Source organism: Pteronotus mesoamericanus, unplaced genomic scaffold (genome assembly GCF_021234165.1).
Source record: "Pteronotus mesoamericanus isolate MK-2021 breed Mesoamerican mustached bat unplaced genomic scaffold, CSHL_Meso_final contig_56, whole genome shotgun sequence".
Lineage (NCBI taxonomy): Eukaryota > Metazoa > Chordata > Mammalia > Chiroptera > Mormoopidae > Pteronotus > Pteronotus mesoamericanus.
The window spans coordinates 662,719-689,326 of record NW_026555201.1 but is presented as its reverse complement, the minus strand read 5'-3'; the positions used below and the strand labels follow the sequence as shown (position 1 = coordinate 689,326).

Below are 26,608 nucleotides of genomic sequence, written 5' to 3'. Positions count from 1 at the left end.
CTTGACCTATCATAGACCTCCTAATATCCCCACAGTGTCAGTCACTTGCCCTCGACAGTCTTGTTAGTTTTCCCAAAGTGTGGCGGTGGAGCGCAGAGCTCCTGGATCTGAGGGTCACTGGCCAGGGCCAGCTGAGGTGGGAGCATGGGCTCTGGAGTTCCCACAGAGCCCAGCCCGGGATTGTCACGGATGGGGGCAATAAACACAAGTCATCGCAAACACTTCTCTGTCTGCCAGGAGAGGGGGCATGGCTCTTCCCGCTAGTGGAGAAGGCACCCAAGCCCATTTTTCCAAAGGCTTTTATTGAAGAGGTTATCAGTGGGGCTAGGTAGTAGGAATGTATAGGTGACCTCATTAAAGCGGTATGTTAGTGTTTACAGAGAATAGATGATGCTTTGAAGAAAACAAATGGCAGAAACACATGAATTTACATGGGTCCGAGAGGATTTACATGGGTCTGAGAGGAGACAGGTAAACATAAAAGTGAGTACACTTAAGAGCGCCAAAGGGTTTAGGGGTAAGGTCTGTGAATAATGTAAATTTCCTTCCAAGCATGAGCTGGTTATCATAGCTTTTGAGGGAGAAACAAAGCATGCTTTAAAGAATTTACTTCTAGGCCTGATTTCCCCCTGGGAAATGCCAGATCCAGTTTAGAACTGTCTCCAGTATTGTTTCAAGCCTGAGCCAGGCAGGGGGAAGGCAAGGCAACCAGGAAATAAGGAGATTTCTTTCAGACAGAATGAGAACCCCGACCATATCGAAGCCAAGCAGAGGGGTGTGGGTCTTTTTGCCCTTTCTCCGAGTCCCCCAACATTTTTTCCTGATGCCCATCATGGCTGTGCCTGTCTTAGGTTGTCCCTTCCATTGAGGGATCTTACCCATCATTACCAGCCATCTCCCAGGGCCAAGCAGGGTGATATGAAGGAGGCAGGGGCTGCACCCCTGCCAGGGGGGCAGGTTTTGTCTCCTCAGTGGCCTGTTTTCCCAAGGCCGCCTTGATTAGTTCCAGCCTTGGGGCCCTCTTGCCTGCCGGCGGGGCTACAGTTCCTGAAACCAGACAAGGCATTTCCCAACACCAAAGCACAGCTCTGTTGATGTCACTATCTGAAAAGGATCTAACCTACTAAATAAAATCTAACTCTAAAGCATTAGTTGGATATATGTGACCCCCCATGATCAGGCCTCAACCTTATCTTCCCCTCTGCCAACTCACACAGCTTATGTTCCTGCCAAACCAAAGAGTTTGCTGCTCTCCATTTATTTGTGCTCTGTTCGTCATATGCTCCAGGTCTGTGCTCTCACCATTCCCTTTGACTTAAGTGCCCTTTTTCCTCATCTCTGCATGTCAAATACTACCTGTCCTGCAAGGCTTAGCCAATCACACTTCCTCCATATAAATCCTCTGAATCATCAACCAGCAAGTCTGTTCTCCCATAACAATCTATTCATATCTCTCGCACCTAACTCAGTTCTCCAACTGGATGGGTACCTCTGGGGTAGTTCTGTGACTGATTCATCTTTATAACCGACACAACACATACTATAGGGTTTGGGTCCAGGATATAAATGAATTGGATAAACAATTACCACTTCTGGAAGAACCTGTTTGTTTTTAACACATACTCAAAAAATGATGTCACTCAATCCAAATGATTGACTACAGTTATATGTCACAGTTTTATTCTCTGCATTATTTTTCTTTTTCTTGGAGGTGGCAACTACAACACAGTATATAATAAGTGTTTTTACAGAATTTTTCCTTCTCTATAGATATTTAGAAAGTGTCTAACTTGACAATGACACATAAAAGGAAGTGTAAATCAAGTGTGAGCTTCTTCAACCTGACCGTCTGCCTGGTAACTGGATGTAAAGCCTTTGACCTGTCTTTGGCTCCTCCATCTTCCTCACTTTTCATATTCAATCATTTTCCAAACTCTACAAATTCTTTAACATTGTCTCTCACATCTCTTCTCTTCCTTACATTCTACCTTGGCTTTTACCTTGGTTCTTCTCACCTGGCCTAAAGCTTCCTAACTTGTCTCCCACTTTCCAGTTCATTCTACACACCGCAGCTGAATTAACTCTTTTCGAGCCCAGCTGCACTCATGCCACTCCCCTTCAGCAGTTCCCAGCAGCCCACCAGACGAAGTATAAATTCCTCACCAGATAATTCTACGCCTTGTAACTATAGTTCAGCTCACAAATGTCAGCTTGCAGTCACGTTGAGAAACTCACTGTTTCTCAAATCTGCTTGCTATTTCTTCTGCTTATTTACTGAAACAAACATTTATTAAACACCAACTCTGTACCAAAACCTGGGTAAGTGCTGAGGATCAAAGATGAGAAGAACCTAGAACCCATCCTTAAGGAGCTCACAGAACTCGAGGGGGATATAAAAATAAAAATAAATTATTAAGAACATGCATTAAGTGCCTATTTTTGCCTAAGGTGTCAGGGAAGAGGTAGGATCAGAGATGAAAAGAAGCTCAACACACCAAACAGAAGAAAGGGAAGTATACCCCAAGCAACAGAAACAGGATGTGAGAAGGCACAGAGGTCTGTAAGGCTATCAATGATGGAGCAGCGAGAGGCAGTGTTTGAAGGGTAGGTAGAGGCCTGATCAGGAAAGCCCTCAGGTGGCATGCTGAAGAATGTAGACTAAGTCCTGTATTTTGTTATTCATGCATTAAATAAACATTTATTGAGCACTCACATGTGTCAGGCACTGTGTTAGGTGCTCACACATTATACACTGTCAGTGGGAATATAAAAATGGTATAGTTGTTTTGGAACCTTTGAAAACAGTATGCTCAGTGGGATTATCAACATGAACTGCAGAGGTCATCTGGCCATGGTCCAGCCTGAGATTCTCTTCATTCTCTCCCCACTTAGTAGAGTGAGTTCTTGTCTAACAGAAGAAAATTGGACCCTATTTTCACCACTCACAAAAATTAACTCAAAATGGATTAAAGGATTAACTGTAAGACCTGAAACCAAAATTTCTAGAAGAAAACTGGGAAAAAAATTCTTCAACATTGGTCTTGGCAACAATTTTTTGGATATAACACCAAAACCACAAACAATGAGTTAATATCCAAAATACAAATATATAGGGAACTCATCCAATCCAATAAAAAGTAATCCAATTAAAAATGGGCAGAGAAACGGAAGATATTTTCCCAAAAAAGACATATAAATGGCCAACAGGTATATAAAGAAATGTACAACATCACTAATCATCAGGGAAATGTGTATTAAAACCATGATGAAATATCACCTCATACCTGTAAAAATGGCTATTCTCACAAAAATTAGTGTTAGCCACAACCTTGATGTACCGGGACGATGCTCTAACCGACTGAGCTACCTAGCCAGGGTGGAGATGTATCATTTAGAATGCTAATGTATTAAGTTTTGCACAGTGGCAGTACCTTGGCCAATGAGGTTTATATGAGGGCAGGGAGCAGGGAATGAACCCACACCAGCAGTGCCCAGCCAGTACAACTAGAACAATCTGAAGGATATTGGAAGAAGTAAAGGGGAAGCCTGGCAGAAGGCTCCAGGGAGATGCGCAATACTGAGGGCTGGGCTCTGCTTAGCAGGTGCCTTCACTCAGTCACCTCCTTGGGCTAGAGATGCTCAAGTTCAAACGTCACTCTATAACTGCATCCCTTGAGCCTTTTCTTTATCAATAGTACAGTCATTGGCCCATTCTATCCTGGAGCCTTGGTCCTGGGATTATAAATCTGAACTACAGAGGTCATCTGGCTATCCTCCAGCTTAAGATTCCCTTCCTTCTCTCTTCACTTAGTAGAGTGAGCTCTTTTCTAAGGGAAGGTTATTTATTTTTGTCATTGGGACAATGCAAGAGGCAGGGTATGGAGAAGGAGAGGCTAGGAAAAGAGGAAAGAAAGGTATAAAAATAATTCTATTAGCCATTGTAGGCAGCTTTTTTTCTCTCTCTTCTCTTTCATCACTGATTTTCTGGGGGGTTTTTGTACTTCTATTTTCACTTTAATAACCTTATTGTATAAGTGTCTTTACTTTAGGTTACCACAAACTCTTTTTGAAGATACTATATTTGTCCAAGAATAAAATTTAACACGATCCAATCTCAGCTTCATTCCAAAAGCTGATTCAAGTCCTCTGCCAAGTGGGAAAAAAATTAGCTAATACTGTGGCAGCTGATTCCTTGTACCAGCATTGTTTTTAATATCACACTTCATTTCATATCAGTATATAAAATTCCACAAAACGAAAGAAAAAATGTCACCCGAGGAATTCTTGTTTGGAAATATACGTTGGATTTCAAACAGTTCTTATTTAACTGCCTTTGGATTTTACTTCCTCTCTTCTCCACAGGATTTGAAATGTAACAAGTGGAAAGAAATAACGGACCTATTAAACTATTGTTTGCTAGCCACATGCGTAATAAAAATAAATAAATTAAAAAAAAACAAACTCCACAGACAGAGTAGTCCCTCCCCAGTGGGATTTACTTTTTTTTTGAGGCAAATTTAACCCAGGGGTAAGGCATTCAATAACAAGGATTGTTCCAGGAAAATGGTGAAAACTTCTCAGGAGAGTCCCATGGTCATTTTGTGTCTATATACGTGCTTTCCGTTTCCAATTATGGTGGCAGGGATATGTCATTTATTCTTTTTTTAATTTTTATTTATTGATTTAGAGAGAGAGGAGAGAGAAATATTGATCTGTTGTTCCGCATATTTAGCATTCATTGGTTAATTCTTGTGTATGCCCTGATTGGGGATTGAATCCACAAGCTTGATGTATTGGGATGATGCTCTAACCAACTAAGCTACCCAGCAAGAGCAGCGATGTGTCATCTAGAATGCTAATGTATTACACTTTGTGTAGTGGCAGTATCATAGCCAATGAGGTTTATATGAGGTGTGATTATTGCTAATAGAATGCTAATGTATTACTGTTGCCAAAACATACCCAGTGGGAGAGGTCTTGCACCACCTGCCACCTGTCAGGCAAGGCTCCATGCAGAGTTTGGTGGAAAGGAAAAAGGAATCTTTTATTTTAAGCATGCAATTTGAAATAAAGACAGGCAGTTTCTGCCCCAAAACCCATTTCCTAGCAAATAAGGAATAACCAGAAAAACAAACACCCTTCCACCCTCTGCCAGGCCAGCACTAGGCCACACTCAGAAGTCCCTTTCCCCTTTTTTAGAGCACCGTCCTTGGGAAAGGTGCAGGTGGCTGAAGCATGCTTCCAGTCATGGTCAAGATGCATTCGAGGCCTCTGGTGTAGGGGAGGGGCACAGAGTTCTGCCACCCAGCAGTGTGGCATCCAGAGTCCATGGGCCTGAGCCTCCACCCCTTCTCTGTTTTGCTGCACTCCAGGCAGGCCCTGGAGCACAGGGCAGGGCGCCAGGAACCCCCCCCAGGCTAAACGATTTCTTGCTGGCCTGGGAGCCTGAACCTCCCATGTCCAACCAGCCAAGGAAGCAGGGTTTCAGAGTGGACGTCATTTAGGTGCGCCTTGCTATTTTAAGACTTCCCCCCACAATCCTCTGGCTCAGTAGAAATGGACAGGAGGGAATGTTCCTCCATTCAATCCCCTGCTCAACTCTAGCATCCTTCTTCTTCTTCTTCTTTTTTTAATGACTATTCCCTCAAGTGGGGCCTGTTGCTGGGGCAATGCATGTTGCATAGTTCGAACCCCTCCCTCTTTGGGGGGAGTGTCCCCCATAACATTACAATGAGCTTATAATGAGGATAGGGGTAACCATGAGGTGAAATTCATTGTCATGTTCGGTAAACTGGTTTCTGCCCGTTCTAAGACATTAATCTGTAGGAAATTGGTTTTACTAACTAAACTCCTCAATAGTCGCTGTAGTCCCCCTTATCAATAACTGCCATTTCATCACATAACCTGTCTCACCAGCATTAACCCAAGAAAACTGATTTTCCCCATTGTCAAGAGTCCCAATTCACAAAGCATATCCACGGGGACCTATTCGTTAGTAAGTTTGTTAATAAGTTAGTGACTTTGTTCTATACACTTGAGCCAAGGCTACAAGTGGGTACGTAAAATGTTAGGTAGCAGCTAGGAATGAGCGGCCAGAGGAAAAATAAAGGCAGGGCCCTTGCCATTACAATCTAAAAAAGAACTTAATAAGGGGGGCTAGAAGCAAAACAAAAACTTGTCTCACCAATTAACTCAGCAGTCCTGCGCTCTGTTTGATAAGATGCTGGCATCCCAAGCATTACAAGAAAACTAGCACAGGAGGGGAGAGAGTCCTTGAGACTGTGCTAAGAAAAGAGGTTTCTGTAACAATCTTACTAAACTGTTGGGGGTTCTGAACATCACAAGCAGGAATTGCACAGGAGAAAGAGGGGTGTCTATACTGGGAAAGGGGGCCTCTGTAACAATTTCACTAAGACAAAGAACCTTTACTAACTGAGAAAGAAAGCCTTTGTAGTTGTCCATTATCCCCAAGGGGAAGAAGGAGTAGGGAACCTAGAAGCCAGCTGGGGTATATAACCCCCAAACCCCAACAGTCAGTGTACTTAGATTAGCTAAGTACCCACTTGTAGCCTCTGCTCAAGTGTATAAAACAAACTTACTGACAACTTTCTTTCCTCTATACATGGGGCATTTAGACTAGCCAGGTGCATGCCTGCAGCTTTGTGCTCATATGTGTTTCATAAATAAACTTGTTATCTCATTTCCCCTTTGTTTGTCTCTCGAATTCATGTCTTGGAAGTGAGACAAGAACCAAGGCAGCGGGGAGAGCCAGGTCTCCCTCTCCGCATCCATAACAATTCCAAAGGACTGAATGTCAAAAAAACAGAAAACAAGGGTGGTGAAATTTCTTTCAGGGATCAAAGTTGAAGGATCTTTTAATAAAATAACCATAATCCCATAATCTCTTTCCAAACAGGCCTTATCTCCTACCCGATCCAACACACAGCACAATTTGCTCAGGAAGATTCCAGTCTGGAGACTTGAGAGGACTTCATGAATCCCTATTACTCAGCCTGCTGCCCACCACACCCCGCCATGGATCCCCCAAAGCCCCCCACCCCACCACCTTCTGCATTTTCAAAACACCTCCCTCTTGTGTAACAGTCTGGGCTGCTCCTCTCTTGGACTAAGCTGGCAAATCTCACCAGTGTCATCCTTGCTCATCTGGAGACTCAGATGTTACAGCCAAAATAAAAAGCAGAAATAAAGAAAAGAACTTTGGCCAGCCAGAGAGTTCCCTGTGACCTTCAGCACCCATCCTCTGACTTAAGTTGTAATACTAGTATGCAAAGTTCCTGCTGGCTGGGGAAAGGGGGAAAGCAAGCTAATTTTAGCAAAGCCTACTCCGCCCCCCCCCCCGCCCCGCCCCCCCCCCCCCCCGCCCCACCCCCACCCCGCCCCCGCCCGCCCTGCCGCCCACCTGCAGTTGCAAGCTGCTGCAAACGGCGGTTCTTAGCCTTAATGCTGGCACACCTTTCCAAAGGAGCTACAGCTGCTCTGTGTCTTCAACCCTGCAGCCAGGCTTAGGGATATATATATGTATATATTAATAACAGCTTTATTGAGACATAATTCACATACCATGCCACACAATTGTTGACCTTAAACAAAGAGACACCCGATATTTCTCCAGCAAAATGGGTTTATTCGGGAACAACAAAGAATTGCTATTTGGAACATGCAGGCTAATGGTGAAACATGTACAAACCCACAAAAACAAAGGAGAGGAACGATCTCTTATGGAATTCAGAGGGGCTGTTGTAAACAGAGTCCGCTGGCAGAAAATGAAAATGCAAAGCATAGTGACTTTTCATTGGCTGAATTATGGCAGCCTCCCACTGGCAGAGCTGTTACTGGGAAAGGCTCAATCTTCCTTCTGCTGAGGTATTAATGTAATATGACTTCCTCTGGAAGATGCAAGGTACATTTCTCCCTGTTGGGGTCAGTAGTGTGTTTTGGTGACGGGGGTGTGAGAGTTCTCTTCTAGACACCTGACTCCATTGTAAATGAAATTTCTGTTTATTAATTTTCACACAATGCACACTTTAAAAGTGTACAACTCAGTGGGTTTTAGTGTATAAACAGAGTATTTAGCTTCAGAACACTTTCATCACCCCAAAAAGAAACTCCGTATGTCTTTGCGATCACTTACCATTCTTCCCTCCCCCCTTGTTTCTGGCAACTACTAATCTACTCTTTATGTCTATGGGTTTGCCTATTCTGAATATTTCACATAATTGGAATAACACAATATGTGGCCTTTTGTGACTGGCTTTCTTTTATTTAGCATAATATTTTCAAAGTTCATCCATATTGTAGCATATATCAGTATTCAATATTGTGATTTATGAGAAATACATATTTGGTCATTCAGATGACCAAAATATATTTTTCATATTTATTTGGTCTTTGTCCACATTGCTGGCTCATAGCTCCCAAAACCTTTGGGATTCCCTGAGGGACAACGGCAATGGGAGTATCTTTTGTTATAATAGTTTTCCTTTTGTCCTCAGTTTCTGAAATCATTTCAGAACCATAAAAGTGAAATGAGTGTCTTGTTATTCATAACAAACCCCTTTCACCACAACTGTGTTTATGTTAATGAGGTAACTTTTGGAAAGCACTTAAGGATGAGGGCTGCTTGCTAAAGGAACCAATTATTAATAGAGCGTTAGAATTTTCAGTCCTACCCCCAGACCTCCAGTGAAGAGAAATGCGCTAGAGATTGAATTCAATAACCATTGGCTAATGATTTAGTCCATCATGCCTATGTAATGAAGCCTCCATAAAAAACCAAAAGGATCCCTGGCTGGTGTGGCTTGGTGGATTGAATGCCAGCCTACAAACCAAAGGGTTGCCAGTTCGATTGCCAGTGTAGAGCACATGCCTAGGTTGCAGGCCAGGTCCCCAGCGGGGGGCGCAGGAGATGCAACCACACACTGATGTTTCTCTCCCTCCCTTCTTCTCTCTCCCTTCCCTTTTCTAAAAATAAATAAATAAAATCTTTTTTAAAAAAATCCAAAACCTAAATTAAAAAAAAGAAATGCTCTTGCCTCTTAGCTCCATCTCTCACTACGCCTTCTGCTGAAGTCTGAGCTCTGTCCCTATGAAATTATTGGCAGTTTCCCGAAAGTGCCATACCATTTGCACTTTTGGTGACTGTGTTCCCTGTACCAACTTTATCCAAGTCTTAAGGAAAATGCTAATGTAAATAGACAGTTGATTTATAAACGCATCTATAACATTTCATTACACTTTTTTATTTGTGTCTATTGCCCCTACTAGACTATAACTTTCTTGGAAGCAGAAATCATGCCATTAAGTTTTTTTCCCCCAGAGCCTAGCTAAGTGCCCGACACAAATTTCAGTGACTGTGGAATAAGTGCTTGAGTTAAAGAATGACTGAATGAACCATATATTTAGAGACTAAATCATCCTTTTACATGCTAAAAACTTCCAAAATTACAATAGGAGTTGAACTAGAAGCCAAGTCCAGAAGGTGGGTGTCCAAGTCTGCAAAGAACTTGGGGAGAGCGACCTAGGGCTGACAGATTATCCAAAGAGGATGATAGTAGACATAAGTAGTAAACGTAAAGAGGATAGTAGAAAGTGTAAGGCTTGAAGGACAAAGGGGTTTTGCACGGGTGTGGAAACACAAAGAAATCCAACTGAATGGCAATACTGCCTCTCAGTGGCACTTGGGATAAGAGCCTCTACACCAGAGCACTTTCACAAAATAAGTTTTCTTACCTTGAGCAGTTCTGGACCATGAACTGTGCCAGGCACCGTTATCTCACTTAACCCTCACAATAACCCCTTACTGAGGAGAAAGAGCATGTAGCTTAGGGGTTAAACACACAAACTCTGGAGCCAGGCTATCTGATTCCCACGTTACTAGCTGCGTGACCTTGGACAAATTACTTAAGCTCTCTGTGTATTTCCCCATGTGTGAAATAAGGATATTTGTACATACCACATAAGGTTGATATGAGGAATAAATTCCTAAAATGGTACTTGATGGCATAGCAAATGCTATATAAATGTTAGCCTTTATTTTTCCTTTTCCTGATGAAAAATAATGTTGAATAAAGCAAGCATACAGTAGGAACTCAATAAATATAACTTCATTTTTTTCTCCCCTTATGTCTTAGCTCCTTAAGCTGTTGCACTCCTTACTGTTCCTGAAATTTAAATAGGGGACTCCCAAATAGTCCAAAGAAGTCAGTTCCTAGAGGCAGCAATGAGGAAGCTAAGAAACTTCCATTTAAAAAGGCCAAGAGAACGTAGTTCTGGAAAAGAGCACTCTACTGGAAGGGCACTCTTCTTACTTTTTTTATAGTGAAGACCTTCCCAGCAATGAAATTCACCCTACCCAATACAGGATGCATAGGGATTGTGAAAATGAACTAAGATCTGTGCAGGAAGCCAGGTTTCTAGAAACATTCAAATAAGTATGATCTTCCCAGACCCTCTCTTTTTAAATATTTTATTTTTGATTTTAGAAAGAGCAGAAGGAAGGGAGAAAAAGGCTGAGAAACACTGATGTGAGAAAGATTGGCCGCCTTACTGAACCTACGCCCCAGGCACACATCCTGACTGGAATTGAATTGGCGACCTTTCAGTTCAAGAGACAATGCCCAACCAACTGAGCCACACCAGCTGGGACCCAGACCCCATTTTTTTTACCACACTGCTGACAGAGGCTGAGAGACCATAATCATTTTCAAGATTAGGCTAATAATAACTTAACTATAGACTATTCCCTCCTTGCTCTTCTACTATTATTGTAAAAATAAAATTTATGAAAATAATGGGTTTTTTAAAAAGAGTACATTTACTCATAGAGAGAGGGGAAGGAAGAGAGAAAGAGAAGGAGAGAAACACTGAGATCAGCTGCACACGCCCGATCAAGGACCAAACCCGCAGACCAGGCAACCGGTAGACTTTCGCTTTGTAGAAGGACGCCCAACTGAGTCAGACTGCCCACCCTCAGTCCACATTTACAATACGGAGTATTTTTACCGGGTAAGACTGACAGATCTGCACATCAATAGCACACAGCCTCCTTTCATACTTGTAAAGTTCTCTATGGTTCTGCAAGCTTCCTCTAATTCGGGTTTTAGTATTCCTGGGTGTTCTATTTGAGAGCCTGAATATACAAACAAACAATAGCCAGACCATATATAAAAAACAGAACTCTGACCCACAACCTGCAGAAGCCTACCCAGGAAACCAATACTCTTATTTATAATAAATACCCCATGAAGCCAGCCTTCTATAAATCAGACCCTCTGTCTCTGGTGATAGAAGCCAAATAATAACCCCTGTAACATTTGGCCCAAAATGGCTAGAACCTGATTAATAACTGGCAGCTTCCCTAATTTTGTCCCCACTTCTAACTTAGGACCAACCTGAGAGGGCCAATTGGCATCAGTAACCGAATCACATAAGATGCCCCCCTCCTAGTTAGCCCATCTACAGCTTCCCGAAGCAAACAGCCTTGAATCAGGGCACACCTGAAACCTTCTTTTCCTCCCTAAAGCTTTCCCACTCCTCTTGCCTGGCTTTGAGCCTCTGCCAAAATGCAAGTGACAGTGACTGACTCTCAAGCTATATAGCAAGCCCTGAATAGCTAGCCTTTCCTTTTCGCATTTGGTTGAGAAATATTTCCACATATTGGACCTAGTAATTCTATGAAAAACTAATTTCTAAACACTTTTTTTAAAGTATTGGTTTATATTGTTTAAATGTGTTATTTCTATAATAGTCATAAATTGGCGGACATCTTTTCTACTTCATCGTTAGAACCTAAGTCAATATGCTCAAGGGCTCACCTTTCTGCAGCCAATCTTCCTGAAATTGGAGCGGCCTCCTTCTGCCCACCTGAGCAGAGGGGACCCTTTGTCAGAGCGGGTGGGCGGAGTAGACCTCGGGAGCACCTCCCACGCCCAAGCCATACCCGCAAGTGGCAACTACAATTCCCAGCGACCCCTGCAGATGGCAGGCCTTCGCCACGACGCGCCTGCGCAGTGGCTGAGGCTCCTGTGGCGTTCCCGCCAATTCTTGCTGTAATTGTGCCGCGCTTGAGTATCATTATTCATGGAGGCGTTTGACCCCGCGGAGCTCCCCGAGCTGCTTAAGCTTTATTACCGGAGGCTTTTTCCCTACGCTCAGTACTATCGCTGGCTCAACTACGGCGGAGGTGATGGCGGCGGGGGGCGGGGTGGGTAGTGGGTCGGGAAGTGAATGTGAGGAGGTTCAGGGAGGGTACTTGGGCATGACGGCATTAAGGCCCTTTTGCTCGCGAGTACTGGGCGAGGCGCCTTCACGCATTCGGTCGAGCCTTCCCCATCACCACCTCTGAAATGTAAATGGGTAGAGAGAGGCTATGATGACCAGCCTGCGGCCACACAGTAAAAAGTAGAGCCGCTGGTCCTACCACTACGTGGGAGAACTTGCATTCGGTGCCGGGTTTACGTGCCGCAGTTCCTGAGCCAAAGGGTTACAGGGTCGTGGTAGGAAGCTGCAGAGGTTTGTATATTCAGTACACCGTACAGAGATAGAGGGACATCTTCCGGCGGAGGAGAGGTACTTAACTCGTCGCAGTCGAGTTGGCCACCGACGAGATAGAGGTGACCTACCGAGGAGGTAAAGGAGGAGTTATATATTTAAACTATTTCTCCTTATTTTTTTTCTCATTTTAACTATTCCCTGTGAAATGCCGTGTGGTAAGCACCTGTCAAATAGGAACTAGGTCTTGGCTTTTGTTGTTGTTTACATCCAGCACAGCGTTGAGCACAAAGGGCTTATTAAAAATATCTTCTTATTGGTTAATGTTATGAGGCCCAGAGCCGAATAAAGTACCAAATTAACTTTAAAATTTACATTTATTTTGCAGTGATAAAGAATTACTTTCAACACCGTGAATTTTCATTCACATTGAAAGATGATATTTACATTCGCTACCAATCCTTCAACAGCCAGAGTGATCTGGAAAAGGAGATGCAGAAAATGAATCCATACAAGATTGATATAGGCGCAGTATATTCCCACAGAGTAAGAAATCAGTTATTTATTTTGTTGGTTTGTTTTTTACACCAAGAACCTCCAGCATTTTGAGATAAATTTTTAGTTTATTCTAAAAACAAATAAAGCCACACTTTATTTAACTGTTTTTGCAAGTAGATTGGGGTTTTGTTGTATTTTTTTTGTTTTTGTTTTTGTTCTTTGATACTCTACATAACTGACTGGAAATCATTTGTAAGTGAATTGGTTGTATTCTTGCTAGGACAAAAAAAAATGAGTCTTGGCTAAAAGACTAAATGAGGAAGTCAGTATGGTTTGAGGAGGAAGTTAAAAGAGCATTACACTCTCTCCCAGCATTGGAGTCATTCTTCATTCCTCTCACATACCTATATCCCTTCTCTTAGGAAATCTCTACCATAATAACATCTAAATCCAACTAGTGCGAAGAGTGCTATTACCCTCATTATCATCATTCAGCTGAATGGCTAGAGTCTTCCTAACAATTTGCTCCTGTAGAAATCTATTGTCTCAATACAGCAGTCAGAGTGATCCTTTTAAAACAAGTCAGATCCTGTGATTCCCCTGCTCATGGCTACCCATTTCATTTCAGAGTAAAAACCCCTCTCTCCCTCTCACTCATCCCTCCCCTGCCACACTGCCCTTATTCAAGTAGTTTCACTGCCTAGAACCCATTTCCCCAGATATCTTGGTTCATTTCCTCCCTTCATTCAAGTCCTTGCTCAGTAAGGCCTACTGCAATGTGCTATCTCTTGTATCCCCCTGCCACTGCTATATTTTAAGTACCTAGAATAGTGCTTGGCTGAGAGAGTACACCGTACATACTTGCTCAGTGAATGAACATACCAAAATTGTCTTTCTTCCTCTCCTTAAAACGCACACATGGGGGAGAAACACACATAGGACAATAGCACTTGTATGGAGGGGTTTTTTGTATGTTGCATAACTTGTTTTTCATATCAGTTCTCACTTTTTTTTTTTTTACAGAGGAGAAAACAGGCCTCGAGAACTTAAATAATCTTTCCCTAGGTTACACAATTTCTAAATGATAGTCAGGTTTTCTGACTCTAAATCCCAGGGTTAGAAAAGAAGACAGGGTGAGAAAAAGCAGGCAGGAAAGATGCTTTGGAGCAGTTTACTCTTCTTTAGAGGTGGAGATTAAAATTTAAGTCTTTCTTGAAGGGCCAGAATGTCACTATTCTTAACACCAAAGTGGGGAAATATCTCATTTTTTATTGGGTCAAGAGGGAGCATCTACAGAACTTCTTTTTTAAAATATTTTGTTTGTGACCTTTATCAGTTACATATGCACATAATTTACAAAATCAAGTAAACTATGGGGACCTTTTACTTTAAAATTTAAAAAAAAATAAAAGGTATCTTACTCCCCCTGTTTTATGCTCCCCAGACGCAACCACTCTCTTTTGGTTGATTCCTGAGATATTTGCCTCCTTATCTCTAAGTAACATGCTTATATTTCTTCCATTTTTTCATTGTTTTTCATTTTAAGCATTATCTACTGATTTTTCCTCTCTGGCAGATGAGGATTTAGCTTTTTTACCTTAACCCATATCCTCACTACACATACAACATTCTCATTCCCACATTCCTGTTTGTTAGATAAAAAATTAGGGTTAGACACAAATTCAACCTGAAACTCTTTGCCTGTTGTCTAAATCTAATATATTCAGACTCATTGGGTAGTTTATCTCAATTCTGAAGAAATTTGTCCTGCAGCCTTCTGAACTCCAAATTGGACTGATTGTTCGCTAAGCCTGATGGTTAAGTGTGATCTTATAATCACCTTGGTTTCTTTTCACCTCTCTTACATGTTGGATCCCCTGTTGCCCAGATCCCGTGATCTCTTTTTTAGTTTACTCCTTAGTTTTCATGGAGCACATCCTCCAGGAGCTTCCTGAGAAAAAGCACAGGGAAGACAAAATATTTCACACCTTCTGTATCTGGAAAATGTTTTCATTCTATTTTTATGCTTAACTAATGGTTGAATATCTAAATAATTTTCCCTCAGAATTTTTAAAACATTGCTTCCTTAAGGACACTTTGCAATAGGGCACTAATTAATTAATTACATGTATTTTTCCTTGTCAGAAACCTAAAAAAGCTCTCTGATTTCTACTGATCAACAAATATTTATTATACAATGTTTCATGTCAATTATCTCAGTAGAACTGGAACGAAATTTGATGATAATATGTATTTACCAAATCTTGTTTTATTTAAGTAGATGAAAGTTCCACTGTCATCAGTTCTGGATGTGTAGGTTCTGAATTAATGAACTGACATCAACTTCACATTATGTGATTTCTTCACTTTTTTGGCCATGTTTTCTGTGTGGATAGAAAATAAATGTATTTGGCAGCATGGGAGCTCTTATAGAAACTGATTGATATTTTATACTTGTAGCCCAATCAACATAATACAGTGAAGCTGGGAGCTTTCCAGGCTCAGGAAAAAGAACTGGTGTTTGACATTGACATGACAGACTATGATGATGTGAGGAGATGTTGTAGGTAACTAACTGGGTGCCTTGTTGGTAGGGTGGGTAATATCACCGACAGTGAGTAATGACGATTCTGCTCCAGTTCTGCAGACATATGTTCTAAGTGCTGGACCCTCATGACAATGGCCATCCGCATCATCGACCGAGCATTGAAGGGCAAGTATCAGCAGTGTCTGAGTGGGGTCAAAAGCAAGAGTCCGTTTTTCTCTGAATATTAGTCTATCTATACCATTTTATAATCAAATTCCACAAATTTCTAACATTTCCTGAGAGCATATAATAAGAAAGTAAAAGATTACAATGAAGTTATAGTTGAAACTAATGAAGTTGTGATCAAACCCATGCATTTTTTTCCCAATTCAGTCATCTGGTATGCAATTCTATGCGCTAGGTATTGTCCTAGACGAAATATGAAAGAGAACAATTCTTACCTCAAGTAGGTTACACAGTCTAAGGAGACAAATAAGTATATATATCTGGCTTTGGGTTTTTGAAAATTTTGTACAAACAGTCATAGAATATGTAAACTTATGAAATTGGCTTTTTTCACTCAATGTGTATGAGATTCATCCACAATATTGTGACTTTAGTAGTAGAAACATAGAAGAAAATAACAAATTCCAGTAATATATTCCATGTTTATAAGTACAATGAAATTACAACTAATTATGAAGATGAAATTATAATTAATTAATAAAAGAAAGGTGCCCATTAAAAAAAAATTAAGGATTACCTTTGTGTTAAGTAATATGCACTGGGTGCTATGGGGATATAAAACAGCAGGAGTGCCTACAGGAATGGGAAGAGATTGGATCAGAAAAGGCTTCCTAGAAGAGGTGGTGATAAGGATGGTAATAAAATAGTTGGTCTTATATAGGGGGCTTATTATGGGCGCAGTACTGTTCAAAGCACTTTAAATTTATTAACTCCTTTAATATCTACTAGACTGGGTCTTTAAGGGTAAACGGCATTTGGTTAAGGAGAGAAATGGAAATGCTGGAGCAGGAGGAAACTCTTGGCAGAGAGACCAGGATAGATAAAGTAATGAAGGCAAGAGCATCAGGGGTGAGCAGGTGCAGCACAGGAAATTACAGCTAATTTAATATAGTTCAGGTGAGTACATGTGGATAAAACATTAAAAAGAAAAAAAATGAAGCTAAGGAAGTAAGCAAGAACCAGGAGTTTACAGATTTGTTTTAACACTTATGTCTCCTATGCTCAGAGGACTTTGGATTTAAGCACCGCCTTTGGGTATATTCTGGAAGAAGAGGTGTTCATTGCTGGGTTTGTGATGAATCAGTTAGAAAATTGTCCTCCGCAGTACGGTCTGGGATAGTTGAGTATTTAAGTCTTGTAAAGGTAAGATCTTAATGATAAAATTTTTTGCTAGATGTATCAAGCCTGGTATGTTCAGTAACAAAATTACACTATCTTTTATAGCATCTACTTTACAAAGTAGATGACCTTACCAGCAGATTGATTAAAATCATAGTAGCTGTAATTTTAAAAGATATTTCATATTTTGTTGTAAGTATCCTCCTTTGTGGCAAAGAAAGATTAGTCGTTTACTTTTATGGTTCAATTAAATCAAGTAGAGTTAACCCAAAAAGTTACAGGGTTAAAAAGACTGTATAAAATAGTGTATGAGCTTTTATGCTTTGACATTATTTAATCAGTATCTTTACAAATTATAGAAATTTTTTAAGAATTTCATTTGTCATATATCATACATGAAGGTCTTTTTTGGTGATTTATTTTTCAGGGTGGTCAAGACGTTAAAAAGAAAGTTCACCTAAGTGAAAATATTCACCCTTTTGTCAGGTCTGTTGGGAAAGACTTCATGCAGTTTGTGTCTGCTATACCTGCACATGCTTGTAGAATTACCTTGTGTCATGAGCAAGGAAGTGTCCCTGAAAGGAGTCATTCATATAACGTCTTTCCACAGTGCCAGGTTTAGCAGGAGAGACCTCCCAAATAAGCCAATGGTCACATGCAGGTTACACACAGAGAGGGAGAGCTTAAGTGATAGAAGCAGAGTGTACAGTGTAAAGTCCCAGCCACTAGCAGCACCTGCAGGTGGAGAGGTGGGTATCAGTGTCAGGCCAGGTGGCTATGCATCCAGTGGATTGGAAGTTCAGCAGGGCTCTGAGCATGACCTGTGGTACAGCCAAGCTTGAGCACGGAGAGGTCGGAGTTCTGAGTTTTAATAGACCACCAGGGGCAGAGGTCCCACTCTTCTATGTCCAGATAGAGTCCTTATCCAAGTGTCCACACTCATGGTAGTGGGTGTTCCAGGCCCCAAATAGAGGCATTCCCATTATACTCCATAACCTTAGTGTTGACACAGCATTTGACATAACTGTCATGGCTGACAGTGACTCCATTTTGGAGAGTCTAAGGTGTCCTAAAAGTCCACTCTGCTCTTGCTCTACATACCTTGTTATCAATATTCTCCGCTGAGGTAGTATTTTACAGTAATAATAGCTAGAGTTAATTGAATGTCTCTTATATGCTACTGCTTAACAAATGTTGTCATTGGTCTTTCCAATAACTTCATGAGGGATATGATGATGGTATCTCTACTTCCAGATGAACAAAGTGAGATTTGGAGGAACTGTATAATTTGCTTGGCATCACACAAGTAATTGTTAAATTCAGATTCATGATACCAAAACCATACTTTTTCCATTGAATTCACCACTTCTCTAGGATAATGGAGAGAGCATTGCATTAGGAGTAAGATCCATATTCTACCACTTACTATGACCTTGATAAAATATTAGAGCCTCCATTTCCTTATCCATATAAAGGGGAGAATAGTATCTGCTCCACATAACTCAGAGTTACAACAAAGATTAAGTGAAACAGGAAATGTGAAGTCTATTTGCAAATTGCTAAGCACTATATAATTGTTGAGATGTTAAAGCAAGCAATCCAGAGTAGAATTTATAGGCAGTGTCCCCTATTCTACTACTGATGTATTATGTTGTCCTGAATTGGTTGCTTTCTATCAAAAAGTAGGTTTACAGTTCTTATGGAAAAAAAAAATAGAAGAATAAATAATGATACAAGAATAAGCTCGTTTGTGTACTTATAGCTGTAAACCTACTTTTGCCACCCCCATATTTATGATGTTATATATTAACCTTCTAAGTTGTGGAGTTTAGAAGTAAACATTTTTGAACATCTATTATAAATCAGGTACTACGTTAGGTTCTTTCCCCTTAGAGTTAACTCTCATGACCCTGTGAAGGGGTATTCCCATTTTACCTAGCTAAGTTCTAGAAATTCAGTGAAAATGAGCCCTAGCCTCCCAAATGGTAGCAGAAGCTATGTGGGGTATATGTTACTAATAGTACTGGGACTTGGCTATTGTTATCCCTACAGAAAATCTATTAACATAATAAATAAATACTTTGAAGAATATGCCTTGGTTGAGCAAGATATTCTTGGAAATAAAGAAAGCTGTGATAAGATTTTAGCTCTTGTTCCTGAGAATATCCTTTCCTGAGACCATTTCTATGTGAACTACTTGCATTGATCTATGATATACATGTGTTCTGCCTGCATAATCTCATATACTTGTTCTCTTTTTTTTTGGCAATCTTTTCAAATATTTTTTTCTTATATGCTTGTTTTTTTAATCCAAATCTTTTTTATCCAAAACATCTTTTTTTATCCAAAACATCCTGTATTTCTACATTCTTGTTTATCTGGTTTGGAATACAGTAAGACATGAGGACATTTCATAAGTAAATTTCCTCTTTATGGTAGTTGATCCAGAATTAATGGCTATTTAGAGAATGCTAAATCATTTTGTTTGTCTTACAGACCAGTGAAAGATTTTACATTAAACTGTATAGTTATTTTGGCATTCTTTCTGTCATATCACCACTATATTTTTACAGGGTTATTTTTTAGTGTTTATTTTATTCATATTTTAGGAAACAGTAATTACGTTCGGTATAAACAGATAAGTTGTTTGTTGATGTGCCCTAAATGAGTTTGTTCCTTAATGACCCATCACCAATTCATGAGAACCTTCAACAAATGTTCCAAAAGCATCACAGTTCACTTCAGCGTTGGAAGCATTTGAAGGAGCAGTTGAAGAAAGTAGCCAGACATCCGGTATATTCCATTGAAATCTGTATTACAAATATAATAATATAATTCTTCATTAAATTCTGATTGTTTTGCTTTTTAAGTTAAAGATGGTTGAAGATTACTTTATAATCACTTTGAAAGAAATGCTCAAAAGTTCCTACTGATCCTCATCCTGGACTTGCATCTGCTTTTAGAATGACGTCAGAAATGATAAATGGGGACCCTGGCTTGAGTGGGAGATCATGCTCCAGTACTGTTTTCCACGGCTGGATATCAATGTTAGTAAAGGAATCAATCATTTGCTGAAGAGCCCTTTTAGTGTTCATCCTAAAACAGGTATGTAAAGAAAATAATGAAAACTGAAAGAAAAATGAAAGTTATTTTTTGTTTTAGCAAGTGTGTCACTAGGTGTGAATACATATGATGTTTGACATTTTAAAGGTTGAAGAATTGTTCTGTCAGCTAATACGTAAATTAACTTATTTTTAAATTGTTGATTAGTAGCTACTGGGTGAGTTCCCCCTATGTAGATAATTTTCTGTGGGGTTTCTGAGGTTCAGTGATAGAAATTACAAGACAATAGCTCTCATTGTACAGGTGAGGAAACAGGGCCTATGAAGATAAAGTGACTTGTCCACAGTCTTAAAACAAATTGTGCCACTGGGTATAAGATGTTAAGGAAATTACTCTGTGTTGCCTTGGTTTTCTCATCTGTAACATGGAGATAATAATAGTACCTACATCAGTGGGTTACTGTGACTATAAAATGTAAAGTGCTTAGAAAATTGTCACACATTCACTTCTCCCAAATTGCCTAGTTACCCTTAATAATCTAGTGACTGTAGTCCGTACATTCATGTAGCCCTTTTTACAAACCTGTCAACTGTTCTTAGCTTCTTTTGGTAGTAAGTTTAATATTTTAAGATTCATTCTAAAGCTTCAGTGGATGTCCCCTTATTCTAATATTTAAGGTTTGGGTAAATAATTACGTTCATTTGTAAGTATACATTTTGATTATATCCTTTCCCCATTGATTAGCTGCAGTTTTTTTACTCTGTCTTTAATATCAACTCCCAATTTCCTTAATTATTTTACTTATTAATCACCTGGCATCCTTTAGATTCATTGTCTCATTTTTTGAGATGTAACGAATTTTATGTAGTGTCCCAGGTGTGGATATTATAAAAGGATAGTATTTGTAATGTCTACTTTATTTCCAAAATGCTTTCTTAAGATACCCAACATAGAACTGTCTTGTCTTTTCCTTTTTTTCTTTAATCCTCACCAGAGGATATGTCTATTGATTTTAGAAAGAGGGAAGGGAGAGAGAGATGCATCGATGTGAGAGAGAAACATCACTTGGTTGCCTCCTGTTACACACCCTGACCTGGGATCCAACCACAGCCTAGGTATTGCCCTGACCAGGGATGGAACCTGCAATCTTTTGGTGTATGGGATGATGCTCTAACCAACTGAGCCACCTGACCAGGGCCATATAGATGTCTGTTTTGATTTTAGTTAATAAACTAAGGTAATGAAATGAACTATTTCCATCTATTTCATTTGGTTTTCAAGACTCACTCAATTTGAGTGTCCTACACTTAAATATAAGAGGATATTAGGAAAAGGGAGAAAGAAATAAAAGTAGAGATAAGAGCAACTAGGTAATAGCTTAACAGTGTTTCACACCTATGTTTTTGGTGTGGGTTTTTTTTTTAAGAGAAATAAAAGGCACAGCTAATGTGAAAGTTCTTTTAATTTATAGTTCTATTGCTCTTAACAGAAAAGTCTAACCCTTTTTCTAAACCTTAGATTAAAATTTTAGCCAAAAGTAACTTATAGGAGACAGCCTATAATGATTTTTATGCCACAATCATCCGTTATAACTTTTGGTTCTTATAGGTCGAATTTCAGTGCCTATTGATTTACAGAAAGTGGATCAGTTTGATCCGTTTACTGTTCCAACCATAAGGTATGTTCCAGATCATTGATCACTCCTTTTCTGTTTGTGATTGTTCTGATTTTGAAGTAGATTGGATTAGAGCCCTTCCAGAGAGGCTGCTGCTTTTAAGGCTACGTAATGATGCCCTAGTAGAGTAACATTTCCTAGTGAGTTCCACAGAGCACAAGTGTTTCAGCTGCTATTACGCAAGGAAAAGATTTTTAAGTCCAGGCACACCTCTCGGGAGCACACCTGCACCTTTCCCTTCTCCCTCTCCTTCCCCCTTAGGTGAGTTATCTTTGCCTTTCTCTCTCCTACTCTCTGAGGACCCTTCTTCTGCTTCTGTAACTTGTTTCCTGAGCCTCTGCAGCCCAGCTGGCTCCCTTCTAGTACCTCTGTAACTTTAAATAATCTTTCTCATATAATTTGAAAAGACAAGATTTTTCAAGTTCAAATAAGTTTGGAAAATGCTTACTTAGATAGATTAAAAGTTCTTTACTACAAGATTTCCCAGTGTTTAATATGCTAATATGCATGGAAAACTCTAAGGAGAGATTATGGTTTTTAGAATATCCCAAAACGTAGTTGGACACATAATTTTTTCACAGAGAATCTTAAGGGATTCATGTGCTATGATACACTGGGTAATGTTGACCAAAACCCAACTTTAAAATTCTCTTATTCTATTATTTGTAGCTCCATCTGCCGTGAATTAGATGCCATTTCCCCTGATGAAGAGGAAAAAGAGGAGAACAAAGCTGAATCCAATTTCAAACATAGAACCAGAGGTAAGTTAATATATTGAAGCTTCATTTTAACAAAAGCTTTTTATATAAATATCTTTCCATCACTCCAGTAATTAATTCTTCTAGGATTCAGCCCAGTTGGTTAGTTGTTTATCCTGAAACCAACTAAGTAGCAAATAATGTTTTAGCAGTGTTTCTCCCCTTTTTTCAGCAACTGACTGCCTAAATGGTGCTGTTAAATCCAATTTGTGTCATTAGATACTTATAAGCAATATCTAAATGCCAGGATCTATATTGTAAAATTAAGTTGTCAACTGGATTGATAATGGTTTGAATTTCAGTCTTAGATTCAACAGTCATTTATTAAACAACTACTATGTATGCAGCACTTTTGTTCTTTAGTTTGTTTTTGATATATCCATATTAGTAGTATGGTAAGTATATGTCTAAATTGTGACTGAATTGTACATTCAAGAATTTGAGCCCCGACCAGTGTGGCTCAGTTGGTTGGGTGTCATCCCACAAACTGCAAGGTCACCAGTTTGAGTCCTGGCAGGGCACATGCTTGGGTACACGTTTCTCATTATACTTATATTGAACAGTATTGTTCTGGAATTCTTACAAGAAACTTAAAAGTTATACTTTCATGTTATCCTTGCTGTTAAAATGCTAATTATAATAAATGGTGTTTATAATTTAGATTATAAGAAGACCAGTCTAGGTCCTTACATAAAAGTTTTTGAACAGTTTCTTGAAAACCTGGATAAATCCCGAAAAGGAGAACTTCTCAAGAAGAGTGGTAAGACTCTACCTTTCCCTTTTTGCTATTTAGATCATAGTATGGTAGTTTAAAGCATCCAGTGAATGAGCAACTTTAGAACTCTCATCTTTATCCTCCCAAAAATGTTACTGGTTTATCTTACTATCCTTAGCATTTTTCCAAATTAAGGTCCCTTAATTCAGTTCAACACATATCATTAAACACCTTCCAAGTGTCAGGTACTATAAGGGACACAAAGATGAATTATAGAAAGATGAATTCCACACCACGCCGCCCTGCCTTTACGAAGTACTAACTGGTACAAAAGAAAAAAATACAAGGTGCTAAGAAAGAGATCTCAGCTGATTAAAATAACGTGAGAAGATTTCATATTTAAAAAAAAAAGGGGGGGGTGTCATTGGAACTCTTTTCAGTAAGCTGCTATATGAAGTCTAACCCCCAGGGCCAATATACCGTGCCTTGAAGTAAGAGTACGATTTCCACAAGCAGAGATTTGATGAAATTGGGGTATGGGAGTGGAAAAAAGAGACAGGTTGTTATTCTTGAAGGAATATCAGAAGCAAAGGCATAGAGACGAAAAAGCATTGGGTCACTCTGGAGGTCATCAATTAGTGTAGCTAATCAGAAAAAAAGCTGTGTCAGGAAATGATGAGCTAGAAATCCGAAGAAGCAGACTAAGGAAGGAAGTGCCATGATTTGTAGTTTTATCTAGAAAGATAAATCTAGCAACAGTATATCTGGAGAGCGGTAGAGGATAGAAAGATCCCAAGAGGCCAGTTGGGCTATTACCATTAGGACAGTAGCATTGGAGATCTCCAAAAGGTGCAACCCTTGAGACCCAGTAATGATTTGGAAGTGGAGAGATGAAAGATGGAGGTAAAAGTGCCATAGAAGACAGGGGAAAGAAAAGTTTCAAGAATATTATCAAGTGTCAAATGCAGTAGGTAACTGATAAAATATTGTTGCATATAGGAACTAGAGGGAGTTGCTAAGAAGATAGTAGTGTCAAAGAAAGAGTTTTTTGGATAGGAGAGATCTGAGCATATGTGTAAGCAAAAAAAAAAATAAGCACTGAATATTATTTAAGAGATTGATGAATATCACAGAAAACTGTGGCAACATTATGGAAATACAAATGGCCTTTTCACTTTATTTTTAAATAAAATGTGTGATGGCTAAAGAACAGTGCCTAAGGTAATGCTCTACTCATAGTAGATACTCGCGTATGTGGTTATTGAATGAAAAATGATGACTCTGAACTTGGAAAACCTTGTCGAAGCTGCCATTCCAACTGGCCATATTAAGTCCTTTATACTCTTGCTCTGTACTAGCCCAGTCTATAATGTGGACCTCAGTAAATATGAAAGCAAATCTTTATGCATGATGTGAATTTAATGGGTGTATTAAGCAAATCAGAATGTGAAAATAAATGGGCTTTGTTTTGTTTTCCCTTGCTATCCTTTGATAAAAATCTGTTCTATTTTAGATTTACAAAAAGACTTCTGAAGATAACAACTCCCCTCCAACTAATATGGATAACTTCTACTTTCAACCAAGAAACAAATACTTCAAGAGCCATTTAATAAATATGGCAGAACCATCTATGCATTTAATGCTCAAAGCAAAATTTTCTTTTCTTGAGAAAAAATTATGTTGAAAAGATTCCTAAAGCCACCAAAGGAGAGTGTCCAAGTTCCTGGAAGGAGCAATAATGGGAGGAATAAATGCAGATAAATTTGTAACTTTTAATACTATATATACCAAGATAATCCTAAGATTTCTGATATAAATAACTCACTTCTACCAGTTTCCATATATAGAGGTAACTGAGCAGTAACATGCCCAAGAATTTAACCTCAGCTCATGGGATACAACCTCCATATTTCTGGAGTTAATATTTCAGGTGAATGAGGGCTTTGTCCTTAAGTCTTAGACACTTCAGTTAATTATACCTGTAGCATGTATTCAGTCACTTGTTTGCTTACTGATATTTTTATAGGTCAGGCCAACACCCCCACTGCCCATCTTTTAAAAATCATTTTAAACTGAGCATCTAAACCTACCAAAACTTTAATTCAAAAGAAGTGAGTTACTAGATTATAATATTATGGCCTAGCAGAGTATTATTTACAACTGCTGCAATTGCAGCTCCTTCTTCCCTTAGAAAACAATCAGAACCATTGGATTAGTCTACGTTGTAAAGAAACAGCTTAGAAAAAATAACCAACTTCATCAACATAAAACCTGTTACACTTGTCAAAACCTGTTACACTTGGACTTTCTATATATCCAAATACTTAAATTTAATTGTAAAGTTTTCATTTCTTCCACATTTGATTTTGTGATAGATATTAAATGCCAAATTTCTTTTGTCTGGTTTTACAACCAATCTAAATTAAACGATTCTGGTTTGCATTCTGTCTTCTGAAAAACACTGGGAAGTAACTATTAGTCTGGTACTTTCCATGATTTATAAAAATTTACCTTCTTTTGCATCTCCTTTAACATTGTTTTCTCTATAGTCACACAGTCTTTTTTTTTAATCTTTTGGTTTATATACAACACTATAATGTCAAATACTGAAATGCCTTGCATTTGTTTTCTAATTTTTTTAAGAAAAATATTAAAGACTATTGTGCAAAATTCCTCATTTGAGCTTCCGTGTACTATGTATTATTCAGTCTTCAGGTCAGGAAACAGTCGGTCAATTGAAATTCCTCAGTACAAAATTACTAAAGACTCATTGGTCCATCTTAGGAACTCAGAATGAGAGTGGAAAGTCTGGTATTCTTTCAGTGAGAACTTTTAACCTTCCAATATGTCTAGCATTGAAATATTTCAATGCTTTAATATTAAAGTGCTGGGATAAAAGCTGGTATACTAGCCCATAAAATTAATTATAGAACATTGTGCTCCTGTAAAAGAGTAAATGTTTCATTCTGATAATAGAAAAATGCTCAAAGACTATTGACTTCTCTATTGTCTGATTTACCAACTTGTCTCTATATGAATTGTAGAAACAAAGGGCACAGAACTGGTTTCCATCTCCAAATTTGGCCAATATACAGAGAAACCCAAAAAAAGAAAATACATCCTTCCTTAATGAGTAATGGGAAGAATGGTCAAAATGGAGGTAGTTTTGTCTAAGGAGATAATTAGCAATTGCTGGCCTTCTGAAGGTAAATGGACTGCATTGACAAATCTTCCAGATCACTAATTTACTTAGAAACTTTGTTAGAAATTCTATAATTTAAATAGTAACAATAAACACTTTTTAAGTAATGTACATATTTTAATTTAATCTTCCCAACAATCCTATCAAGTAGCTACCATTATCGTCATTTCATAGGTGAACAGACACAAATTGGTTAGTTAAATTGCCTAAGATCACTATTAGGTAACCAAGCTGAGATTCAGACAAAGTAGTTTGGCTTCAGAGTCCATGTTCTTAATCACAGTATTGCCTTTCC

General features: G+C 39.1%; 1 protein-coding gene across 1 annotated transcript; it reads left to right on the top strand.

Moving 5' to 3' along the window:
* Nucleotides 1-12,041: 12,041 nt before the first annotated feature.
* PRIM1 (DNA primase subunit 1) lies at nt 12,042-25,705 on the top strand. Its single transcript, XM_054579933.1, has 13 exons — nt 12,042-12,202; nt 12,899-13,056; nt 15,469-15,575; nt 15,648-15,721; nt 16,788-16,924; nt 17,328-17,386; nt 18,953-19,062; nt 19,593-19,693; nt 19,864-20,005; nt 21,572-21,641; nt 22,308-22,399; nt 23,058-23,156; nt 24,625-25,705. The coding sequence occupies exons 1-13, from the start codon at nt 12,100-12,102 to the stop codon at nt 24,642-24,644; spliced, it is 1,272 nt and encodes a 423-aa protein (XP_054435908.1). The 5' UTR covers nt 12,042-12,099; the 3' UTR covers nt 24,645-25,705.
* Nucleotides 25,706-26,608: the final 903 nt, after the last annotated feature.

Excerpts from the sequence above, each read along its gene's own strand:
- PRIM1 (XM_054579933.1), top strand. The coding sequence starts at position 12,100 with ATGGAGGCGTTTGACCCCGCGGAGCTCCCCGAGCTGCTTAAGCTTTAT. Across the intron at positions 19,694-19,863 it reads AGAAAGTAGCCAGACATCCG|AATGACGTCAGAAATGATAA; the intron begins GTATATTCCATT and ends ATCTGCTTTTAG. Across the intron at positions 22,400-23,057 it reads TTTCAAACATAGAACCAGAG|ATTATAAGAAGACCAGTCTA; the intron begins GTAAGTTAATAT and ends TTTATAATTTAG.